At 39.7% G+C, this 12,463-nt stretch overlaps 1 protein-coding gene across 2 annotated transcripts in view; it reads right to left on the bottom strand.

Moving 5' to 3' along the window:
• The window catches only part of NKTR (natural killer cell triggering receptor), a 46,502-nt gene extending 39,936 nt beyond the window's left edge, over window positions 1-6,566 (bottom strand). For both annotated transcript variants that reach the window (XM_081970194.1, XM_081970195.1), the window contains exons 1-3: window positions 6,398-6,566; window positions 4,491-4,584; window positions 2,033-2,107 (exon numbers count right to left, since the gene is read on the bottom strand). In XM_081970194.1, coding sequence (XP_081826320.1) covers window positions 2,033-2,107; window positions 4,491-4,548 — 133 coding nt within the window. In that variant the 5' untranslated portion in view covers window positions 4,549-4,584; window positions 6,398-6,566. The remainder of the gene's footprint in view (window positions 1-2,032; window positions 2,108-4,490; window positions 4,585-6,397) is intronic.
• Window positions 6,567-12,463: the final 5,897 nt, after the last annotated feature.

The raw sequence follows: 12,463 nt of genomic DNA, 5'->3' as shown, positions 1-12,463 counted from the left end.
ATTCAGGTGACCACAAAGGCAGAGATAAATCCTCAAATAACCTCAACAGCTTTCTAATGACCAGATGACTATGAGGAATACAAATCCTTCCATTCTCTACCATTCAGTCAGAACTGAAGAAACTTCTTATGAGAAGTGAAATATCTTCAAGGAAAAACAAAGTCCAGTCGCCTTTCGAAAAAGCGCCTTTGGGATAGCAGGATGAAGTATTGTCCAGAGATAAGACTACATGTGTTCACTGTTATCAAGTCATAGTTGGATGCTTTGGAAATGCTTTTTTTCCTGGCATGGGGAATCTTACAATATAGAAACATTCAGTACGAAGAAATGTGCTTGGAGCTGCCTTGAATAGTGAAATATATTTGATACCACCGGCATTGACAAAATCACCATCGGTCAATTGCAAAAGGCAGCCTTACTTGGAACAGCTGACATCCTGCGACAATACCTTTAACACCATCAAACATCCACATCTGCCTATCCTGGGTCCTTGGGAAGAACTCAATAGGTGGACAAAAAGGCCCAATCCATCTGAACGTCTGGCTGATTGTGCGACGAACAACAACAACAACAATGGTTAAAAAGGATACAGGTAGTCTTTGACTCATGATCACAACTTGGAGCTGAAATTCTGTTGCTAAGCGATGCTTAGTGTTAAGTGAGCTGCACCCAATTTTTGCCAAGTTGTTAAGCAAATCACTGCAGTTGTTAAGTAAATCACACATCATTAAACGAGTCTGGCTCCCCTATGGACTTTGTCAGAAGCCGGCTGGCAAGGTTGCAAATGGTGACTATGTGACCTCGGGGCACTGAAAGCGTTATAAATATATGCTGGTTGCCAAGTGCCCAAATTTTGATCAAGTGACAAGGGGCAACGTTGTGCCGATTGTTAAGTGCAAAAACCAGTTGTTAAATTCAGTTTTTTCAGTGCTGTTGTAACTTTGAACAGCCACTAAATGTATGGTTGCAAGTCAAGGACTTCCGGTATGGAATCAGGACCACATAAACAACCTAGATTTTCCTACTCATTACTAGACCTCCCACCTCTTTAAAGTTTAATGTCACTGATAAGAAGTTGGTCAACCAGATTATTATTAATCATATTTTCCTACTGGCTGGTTGCTTTTCTCTACGACTGGGCTGGGAAAAAAGATAGACATAATACAGATGGGATGTTGACATTTCTGGGAGCAGATGAAATTCCAGGTTCTCTTGAAGGGAAAAGGCTACTAACACCCAATATTGCAGTACAGCTCAACTGTAATTTTCAGAGATACCCTGTATCAAATAACATTTAGGTATAATTAAGTAACATTTAGACATTCCATTTTTATCCCTTTGTTCTAGCCAGCTCAATGAAGGAGTATAGGAAATTCTCAACTTCCTATACTTGCCCAACATTTCTGTTGCTAAGTGAGACATCTGTTAAGTGGGTTTTGCCCCTTTTACCATCTTTTTTACCAACTGTTATTAAGTGAATCACTGCAATTGTTAAATCTGTCACACGGTTGTTAAGTGAATCTGGCCTCCTTGTTGACTTTGCTTGTTGAAAGGCAGCAAAAGGGGATCACGTGACCCGATACAAATATAAATCAGTTGCCAAGCATTTCAGTTTTGATCATGTGACCATGGGGATGCTGCAAAATGATCATAAGTCACATTTTTCAATGAAGTTGTAACTTTGAATGGTCACTAAACGCCCTGTTGTAAGTCAAAGACTATCTGTATACAGTCCACTTTTGTAGCAGGCTTCAGTCCACTCCTAACAGACATTTCCAAAACAGAGATCCTGCAATAAGCATCTTATGCTCTAAGGGAAATTCATATTTGTTACTCTATAGGAACAGACTAATAATTTGAAAAAAGGATTCTGTGTGTTACAGATTTTTTTTAAAATCTACTAAGCACAATTTCTGGCATCTAAGAAAGAAACAGGTGGCCATTTATGCCTGACCTTGTGTTACTTTTCCAAGTGGCTCCAAAGATAATTGCAATAAAATTATAATTATTCACAACTTTTAACAAGACGTACCTGTGCATAGACAAAGGAAGTTTTTGCAAGTCCTTGGACATACATCAGAAAAAAGCTGAAATATGATACGACCAACTGGAATATAAATTAAAGTTTAATTACATTCTATTTTTACATAGCCAACCAAAGCCTTTTGCAACTTTTTTACAATTACCTTATCATGGATTTAAACTATGCTGGGGAAATTAAACTGTTTTCTCTTATTTCAATTTAAATGAACCTTCATCAACTCTGGTTGCCCTTTCTCAAACCCACATCTATTTTACAGAAACTGCAACCGTCTCACATTTTGTTTTACAGTAAAGAGAAGAAAAACAAGTGAAAGCCACAGCCAGAGTACTTAGAAATGCTTAGTGATCACTTTCATTTTCCACAAATGACCAGGTTAAGTATTTTTATGTGCTCTAATTATAATCCTAGTCCAAAAATAACAATTTTATAACACGTCGGAGCAAGTAAGTTGCAGTGGGAATTTCTAGAACAGCAACAAAATAGGAATCTTGGTTAGTACTTATTTTCAAATCCCTACACATATGGTTAAGTATGTATGTGACTTATACACATGCACAAAGACAAAATATGTTCAAAAACTGGTCATAATTCACTTTTTTCAGTGCCATTATAATTTGAAGAATAATTAAATGAATGGTTGTTAAGTCGAACATTACTTATAAAGTGACAACTTGGTCTTTCAACAGCAGGCATTCAGTATAATACAGTATCTATCTGTCTTTATTATTTTTATAAATAACTCGGCAGCAAATATACCTTATTCTAGACCAAATATTGCTTCTATTGTGTATTGTTTTGTTTCTGCTTTTTTTTGGTATAAGATCCTTCTAGTCACTGTGTGGGATGAGAAACTATTTTTTAAAGTTATTCCCATCCTTTCAGCTAAAAGGAGTAAGGCATACACTGTTGTACAAAGAAGCATATTTTCATGTCAGTTATCTAAATGCAAGTGATACATTTCTGTTTTGTAAATGTGTTTTATATTTATTTATTTAATGTGTGAAACACATTTACCAAATAGAAAAAGTATCATTTATGTTGCGATAACTGACATGAAAATATGCTTCTTTGCATAACAATGTAATTACTTTACACTTTTTAGCTGAAAGTATAGGAACTAAAATGTTTAGAATACAAAAATAATCTGGACTCATTTTAATTGTTTCTAAACTGTTTTCCTCCACTTAAATATTCAAAGCAGTTTGATATATGAAAATAAAAAACACTTTTATTCCTAAAAACTGACTATAAACCTGAAAGTAACACATCAAGAAATTATCCAGTGACTCCAGAATAGAAATAGTAAAAGTAGGACAAGGTTTTTTTTGACAGCAGAGCTTTCCAAAGTTAGAAACACTTGGACACATCCCACATCCTATGCATTAAAGTCTTTGGAACTGGAATAAAGACAGAAAGGTGGTTTCATTCTTCCATCCACTTCAAAATTTTTAAGAAAGATTTATTATCAGAAAATGTATTTAATGTTACTTTTTTCCTAGTTATTGGATACGAGGTTGATCTGGCTGCAACCGCTGTCACCTCATTCATTTCCAGGCTTCATCTGGCTGATCTCACTCATTTATACAATAACAATAACAACAACAGTAATGAATAATAAGAGTAACAATAATAATACAACAAATTGCAGCTTCCGGCAATAACACCGGCAGAACTGCAAAAAACTGTGCTACTCAGAATATCTTATATTTTAAGAAAGTTCTTGGTTTATACCTAGGATGCTGATAGCAACCTGTATCAACCATTAGCACCAGTCACTGGTATTTGTAATGCATTTTTTAATGTTCAGTTGGCTGAGTTTCATGTTTAATGAATAAAGTAAATAATAATAATAATAATAATAATAATAATAATAATAATAATAATAATAATAATAATGAATTAATTCAAAATTTTGCTGTGCTATTGCTGTGTTGTATACAATCAATTCCAAGATCATACAAGCACATATGTCATCATGAAGAAAGAGAGAACAATAGAGCTAGAAGGGAATTTGGAGATCTTCTAGTCCAATTCTCTTCTCAAGAAGGACATTCTATTCCACTGGTTAATTATTCTGTTAGGAATTTTCTCCTTAGTTCTAGGTTGCTTCACTCCTTAATTAATTTCCATCTATTGTTTCTTGTTTTGCCTTCTGGTGCTTTGGAGAATAGGCTGACCTCTCTTCATTGTGGCAGCCCTTCAATATTGAACACTGCTATCATGTCACCCCTAGTCCTTCTTTTCACTTTGCATTGCTACTCTGAAATACTACTTGACCTTGTATAAAAATGGCACATAACCATTAAAATTCAAGTGCAGACACAAAAGAGGGTTTCAAATAAAATCTAATGAGAAGCATTCATCTCCACAAGCATGAGCTCTAAGGTATCACAATACCAATATTCTTTTTAGAAAAAAGAGAGACTGATATAGCCTCAGACCTTACCTGGTTCACGATTAATTTCGATATCAAAGAAGCACTGGGGACGATCCTGTGCCCCCATGGTAGCAAAATGTTCTAATGCCCACTTCTTTATCACCTTCAGGGAAACAGAAGCATATCAAAATTCAAATATTGCATTGAATCTTGCAAGCATACAGAAAACTATTTATATGATAAAAAATGTCCCACCCAGATCATAAAGCAGCCAATAAAATTGAACACCAAGAATTCACGTGATTCAAAAGGAACTATAATTGCTATTGACACTGAGGATTTACTACAGGTAGTCCTGGATGTAAATCACTCAGACATGGACTAACTTTATGTTCACTTTGAATGCACACTAATCAGCATACATTAAAATGAAATTTTGTTGCTTACAGCCCTCAAAGGGTCTCCACCTCTAATATTCACTACATAAACAAGACAAAATGAATAAATACAAAATTATGCAACAAAAATTAGGGAAGAAAGCTGTTAACAGAATCTGCAAGAAATAATTTGAAACCTCCTCCCAGAGGGGAGCAACAGAAACAGACCATGAAGTGAGTGTGTGGGGTCTCTAACAATGCTCTGAGCTCTAAGCATATAGCGCTTGTAAGCAGTATCCCGAATGACAGGAAGCGAACTTCCTATAATCTTCTCAGCTGTCATCACTATGTGGACCTTCTAGTTGAGGCTCTGTTGTCCCCAAACCAAACAGGGATGCAGTTTGTTAAAACACTCTTAAATGTGCCTCTGTAAAAAGTGGCCAGGACAGAAGGAGAAAGATGCACAATTGGGCCCAAAAATTCTGCTGCTAAGTGAGACCATTGATGGCTTTTGCCCCATTTTACGACTTTTCTTGCCGCAGTTGTTAAGTGACCCACTGCAGTTGTTAAAGTTAGTAACACAGCTGTCAAGTGAATATGGCTTCCATACGGCAGAACATGACTATGGCAGACTGCAACCATCATGAATGGGAGTCAGTTGCCAAGAGTATGGATTTGGATCACATGGCCCTTGGGATGCTGCAATGGTCATCACGTGGGGAAAAATGGTCACAAGTCCCTTTTTTCAATGCCTTTTGTAACTTGAAACGGTCACTAAATGAATTGTTGTAAGTCAAGGATTATCTGTACAGTGTCTCTGGGCTGCTTACAATATAACACGAAGCATTAGAAGTGCCAGAAAACTATTAAAATTTTAAAAATTGAATAGAAAATTACATTTCATATCATCTCCACAGAAACTGAATAGGAACAAATATATTTATAAAACCTACGTATATGCATATGTGTTTGTGTGTCTGTCTATACACAATCACATACACATCTTATAAATGCAGTATACATTTATTGCACATATCATAATGCGTATGTTTTGTATGCATCACTTGTAATAGTAATCAGCAGCTGCCCATTCTTTATAATGTCTGCAGCTGAAGTATTTCCTCCCCATTCCAATAGGTTACAAGAAAGAGCCTCGCTTGCATGTTAAAATATTGTGCATTTCTGCCCTATTTCTTATTTATTTTTTAAGTAATAAGGCGATAATTGAAATATTCATTCAAAGTGAATGGAAATAAATGATTCCTTTGGATTTTATTTAAAGGGAAAAGTAAAAAGATTTTTGGCAAGCGAAGGGAGATGTCAACCGTCCCTTTCTCCGAGACAAGCAGGGCTGGGAATGATGGGTATTGGAGCTCTTTTATCCTGGTGAGGAGATGGAAGAGGGAGTCTCCTGAAAAAGAGTTCTTTTTCGGGAAGAGGGAGAGACAAATTCCATTGAGGAATACGTGAAGAAGAGAGAAAAAAAAACCCACTCGGGTACCACAAGCATTGGACCCTCTCCTTCGAGAGGACTAGAGCCTTTTCGGTCAAGGGGCTAGAAGCTCTCGGAGAAGCCCGGCCGGAGGAGAAGGTCGTTACCTGGCCGTGCCGGAGTTACTCGGTCCGTTCTCCGACCCCGCCCGTTTCAAGCCAGACCGGCTCGCGGCCAAGCCCCTCGGCGCGAAGAAGCTATAAAAGCCCCTCAGGTTGTAGCGCCATTAACGGAAATCTTCTGAGGGGACGACGAAGGGCGGGGGCGCGGCGCGCGAGTACGCACGCGCACTCCCCGTTAAGGCTACGCCCTCGGGATTTCCTCTCTCATCCCATTGGCCTTTTTCGAAAAGCCACGCCCTCGGCGCGCGAGGAACGCCTTCTCCTGGCATTCGTCTCCTCGCCGGGCCACGCCCACCGCGCTTCCCCCCACCCCTTTACTTTAAATCGCCAAAAGAGGGCGGGACGCCCAACCCGCGCGACTCGCTCCCTCTTTCCCTTCCCGTGAGCGAGCGCGGCCCTGCCCAAAGCTTCGAGGGGTGGAGTCCAAACCAAACCAGCAACAACAACAGAAAGAAAGGAAAAGGGAAAAAACTAGTCCGGCCGATTTGAAGTCTCGCGAGATCGCCTTGCTTCCCCCGCCCCTCCTCGAGGCAGCCCTCTTGCTTTGAAGATGTGGCAGTTGGCATCTGGCCGTGAGGGGAGAAGGATGATGGCGTTGCTCGGGCTCGCCTTTAAAATAACAGTTTAAAATATTTAATTTAACCTTTAAACTATCTTCCGGTAGATCAAAACCGTCATAAAATAAGGCGTGTACCTTGCAGGCTATTATTTGCTGCCACTTCATTTTTGCCTTCAAATAGGGTGTTCTTAATGGGGTATTTCTTTAGAGTCAGCTGCTTCATCCCCGAATGAAGTGCGAATTATGCAGAAAGTCATAAAACCGGAGCAAAAACAATCCAGGAATAGGAAGAGGCTTGATGCCTTACAGAATTTAGTTTCATTTTCTGAGTCGGGGTCGGGGGTTGTACCTACTTTCGAACTTCCTCTTACAATAGATAGGCCTCGGCTTATAACAGCTGGTTCATTTAGTGTCCGTTCAAGGTTACAGCACCGCTGAAAAAAGTGACTTAGATTGTTTCCCACACGACTTTTGCACCAGTCACGTGATGAAAATTCAAGACACTTGGCAGTTGATTCAGTCTTACGATGGCTGCAATGTCCTGAGGTCACATGATCCTTTTTGGGACCTTTTGACAAGCAAAGTCAATCGGGAAGCCAGATTCACTAAACAACTAATTTACCAACTGCAACTGTGGCAAGCAGAGCCTACTGTTTTTACAGAAAGTACAGAAGGCATGCTAGAAGCCCCCTGCTATGCTAGAAGCCTGTCTTGACCAGAATTTGCTGATAGTTACTCTAGTCTGGAGACAACCTCAAGGACGGTGATGGTGAATCTTTTCGGCACCAAGTGGAAGACCAGTTGGCAGGCATGCGCATGGCCGTTTTTGGGACCGTTTTCGGGGCGTTTTTGGATTGTTTTCAGGCCATTTTTCAGTCTCAAAAACAGCCTTAAAATGCCCTGGTTTTTCTCCATTTTTAGGGCCGTTTTCCAGCACTCTAGTGCCCGCAAAGACCAGCTCACACCAGAAACCAGAAGAGCAGCTGGTGGCGGCCCATGCCCACAGAGAGGGCTCTGTGTGCCACCTCTGGCATGCATGCCATAGGTTCGCCATCACGGCGCTAGGAAGTAGGACCATAAAAGGCAGGTGGTATTGTTAGTTGCAAAGTCGTGTCCCACCTATCGCGAGGGAGGTAGCTTCCCACAAACAAAATCAATGGGAGAATCTGGATTCAGTTACCAACCCTATGATTCAATGGCAACGATTGGCTTAACGACTCCAGCAAAACAATGCACAAAATTCTGGTACCCTTCCGTGGTTTGTAAGTTGAGTATTACCTGTACAGGTAGTCCTCAATTTATGACCACAAGTGACCTCCAAATGTCTGTTGCTGAGCAAGATAGTTCTTAAGTGAGTCTCGCCCTATTTTACGTCCTTTCTTCCCATTGTTGTTAAGTGAATCACTGCCATCAGTATGTAAGTAACACATTTGTAAAGTGAATCTGGTTTCCCCATTGACTGGCTGTCAGAAGGTCGTAAAAGGAAATAACGTGACCGCAGGACATTGTAAGTTGCAACTGTCATAAATAGGAGTAGGTTACAGTATCTGAACTTTGATCATGTGACCATAGGGATGCTGCAATGGTCGTAAGTGTGAAAACCAGTCATAGGTCCCTTTTTCACTGCTGTTGTAATTTCTAATGGTCAGTAAACAAATGGTTGTTAAGTCAAGGACTATTTGTATAGTAGCTGTATTTGGGGGGGAAATAAAGGGCAAAGATGAAAGAGGTTTGTTAAAGATAACAAAACATTCATTGTTTATATTGATAACTTTACTTGAAGATTCAAAAGCAAAGCCAAAACAATCAATCCATGATTTGAAAGGTCCCCTTTCTGAAATAACAAATTGTCCTTTATAATAAAGGGTAGATGATCAGTGTATTTATGGTAGAGATTTACGTTGGCCCAACTCCAGTCGTCATAATGCTGTCCACTGTGAAGTTCATATGCACATACAGCTTTTTAAATGTCATTTTTAATGCAGTAACAGAATAACAGAATATTAGAGTTGGAAGGGACCTTAGAGGTCTTCTAGTCCAACCCCCTGCTCAGCCAGGAAGGCCCATCCATTTCAGACAAATGGCTGCCCAATCTCTTCTTAAAAACTTCAAGTGTTGGAGCATTAACAACTTTTGCAGGCACGTTGTTCCACTGATAAATTGTTATGAAAATAATTTGTGAAAGAAAACAACCAAGCTCAGATAGCACCAAGACCCTCACAGCCCTCCTCCTTCCCCCTATCCACCTTCCAGTGTTGCAGCATTTACAACTTCAGGAGGCAAGTTGTTCCACTGATTAAAAGTTCTGTCAGGAAATTTCTCACTAGTTCCAGGTTGCTTCTCTCCTTGATTAGTTTCCACCCATTGCTTCTTGTTCTACCCTCAGGTGCCTTGGAGAATAGTTTGACTCCCTCTTCTTTATGGCAGCCCCTGAGATATTGGAAGACTACTATCATTTATTGTATTGTATGTCTCCCCTAGTCCTTTTCATTAAACTAGACATACCCAGTTCCTGCAACTGTTCTTCATATGTTTTAGTCTCCAGTCTCCCCATCTTTTCTACATTGTGGCGACCAAAACTGGATGCAGGATTCCAAGTGTGGCCTTACCAAGGCCTTATAAATTGGTATTAACCCTTCACATGATCTTGATTCTATCTCTCTGTTTATGTAGCCTAGAACTGTGTTGGCTTTTTTGGCAGCTGCTGCACACTGCTGGCTCATATCTAAATGCTTGTCCACTAGGACTCCAAGATCCCTTTCACAGTTACTACTATTGAGGAAGGTACCACCTATGCTGTACCTATGCATTTTGTTTTTGTTGCCTAAATGTAGAACCTTACTCTTTTCACCATTGAATTTCATTTTGTTAGATTGTGCCCAATGTTCAAGTTTGTCAAGATCCTTCTGTATCTTAAGCCTGTCTTCTGGAGTGTTGGTGTCATCTGCAAATTTGATGAGTTCCCCATTTATTCCCTCATCCAAATCATTGATGAAGATGTTGAAGAGTACTGGGCCCAAAACAGAGCCTTGGGGTACTCCAATGCATACTTCCCTCCATGTAGATGCAGTTCCATTGAGGACTACACGTTGAGTGCGGTTGGTCAGCCAGTTACGAATCCATCTGGTGGTGATGCTGTCTAACCCACATTCTTCTACTTTATCTAGTAGTAGGTTATAGTTTACTTTATCAAATGCCTTATTGAAGTCCAAGTAAATTATATAATTGGGCCAAAGAAGCATCTACAAGAAAATCACACAGCTCAGAGAGGACCAAGGACACCTTGGTTATGTAAATGTTCCTCAAATGCTCATTATTTCTACCTTGAATTCAGATAGAAGCTTTTTGTCTTCTGAAGTGGTCCTGGATAGCAGTCCAGAGTTTGAATTATTTAAGAAAGAAAACAATTTATTTCCAATGAATGCTTTCATATATGTCATTTGACTGCCTGGCTTGAGAACCAGCAACAGTCATAAAAAACAGCACAGTTTGACAGAGATTAGAAATACTAAGTTTACATGTGTTATCAGATCTGCTCTTCAAGTTCTTGCTTGCCTAACCTGGAACAAAGGCCTCCTTTTAAGACCAAATGCCAAATAATGTTCTTAATCCATTGTGCGGAATACCACACAGCATTGCAGAAATCTGCTCCAAGTGTTTTTTTAATATAAAGACCACATTGTGAACAAATTTCCAGTCCTGAACAGTTGTTCAGTGAATTTTGACTCTATTTTACGACCTTTCTTGCCAAAGTTAAGGGAATCACTGCTGTTGCTAAGTTAGTAACACGTTCCTTAGTGAAAGTGACTTCGCCATTGACATTGCTTGTCAAAAGGTTGCAAAACGTGACCCCAGGACAGTGCAACAGTCATAAACGTATGTCAATTGCCAAGCATCTAAATATTGATCACATGACCATGGGGAGGCTGCAATGGTTGCAAATGTGAAAAATAGTCATAAGTCGCTTCTTCAGTGCTGTTGTAAGTTGGAATGGTCAGTAATATTTGAGGAGTTCCTGTATTAATTTCAAACTTAAGATGCTTCAGTTTACATATCTCTCCCAGCTTGGGTCTTAATTTGAAGAAACTCCATTGAACAATGGCTTCACAAAAGTTTTAATTGCTTTGGGAATCTGGGAAAAATTGACCACTCAAGCCAAATAAGAAGAATCAAACGGATAATTCTGTTAGAATGGTGTAAAGGCAAGGATTTATTTCAGTTGAATCCCTGATTTATAATGATATAAAGAAAGTAGCTTCATGAAACCATAAACAGATCTGAAGTTGCATCTCCTAAGATGATCTAATCCAGTCCTCAATATATAGGAACAAAATCTTTCAGATATAGCTATCCATTCTCTTCAGAACCTTCAGAGATTGAGAACTCTCTGTAAACATCACCACGATTTCCCCCCATTATATTTAAGTGAAAACTGGATAGCCAAGAACTTTTGTTATAGCTATTGTTTTAAAAATTTCAAAAAATGAAATGTCTCCAAGATTCACAGACTTCTAAATAGTTTGGGGTTTAAAAGAAAAGAGGAAGGAAGGAAGCAGGGAAGTAAGAAGGGAAGAAAAAGGAACAGTAAGGAAGGAATTAGTGGAATGAGGGAAGGAAGGAAGGAGAACGAGGGGAGAAGGAAATGAGACAGAGGAAGTAAGCAAGGAGAGAGGCAAGAAAAAGAAACAGGAAGGAAAAAAATAAATAATTTGATGGATGGCTGGATGGAAGGAAGGAAGGAAATGGATTGATGGCTGGATGGAAGTAAGTAAGTAGGGGAACGGATTGATGGATGGAAGGAAGAAATAAAGTAGGGGAAGGAAAGGAAACGAGGAGAGAAGGAAATGGGAGGGAGGAAGCCAGGAGTGAGGGAGGAAAACATCACAGTATAAGATGGATGGATGGATGAAAGGAAGGAAGGAGACATGAATGTCAGGAGAGAGAGAGAGGGAGGGAGGAAGGAGGCATGAATGTCAGAAGGAGGGAGGAAGAAAAGGAAGGAAGGGTGAAAGGAGAAAAAAAGGAAAGGAATAGAGAGGAAGAAAGGAAAAATATAAGAGGGAGAAGGGAGGGAGGAAAGAGAGATCTAAATTGGGTCTCCAATCTTGGCAACTTTAAGACTTGTGGACTTCAATTCCCAGAATTCCTCAGCCAGCAAAGAATTGAAGTCCACAAGTTTTAAAGTTGCCAAAGTTGGAGACCTCTGATCTAAATCACTATTTTCTATCCTGACAAGTTAGGGAATTCTGGGAGTTGAAGTCCACCCTTCTTGAAGCAGCCAAGGTTGAGAAACACTGATCTAAATATAGAAAACATCACAACAGGGAAACGTGCCTGTGAACTTTGGATTTCCTGGCAAAAAAAAAAAAGCGATTTTCATCTCTCGAGTAGCTACACCTCCCAATCTTTGGCACTTCTACAGAGTCTATGGTGCACTCCCTTAAGGCTTATCAGGGCCCTCGACTCTCTCGCGGCCACCTCTCGATGGTTCC

The sequence above is a fragment of the Natrix helvetica genome (genome assembly GCF_964273705.1).
Source record: "Natrix helvetica genome assembly, chromosome: Z".
Taxonomy (NCBI): domain Eukaryota; kingdom Metazoa; phylum Chordata; class Lepidosauria; order Squamata; family Natricidae; genus Natrix; species Natrix helvetica.
The sequence above is the reverse complement of the archived record's forward strand: the minus strand, read 5'-3'. Positions and strand labels throughout refer to the sequence as shown.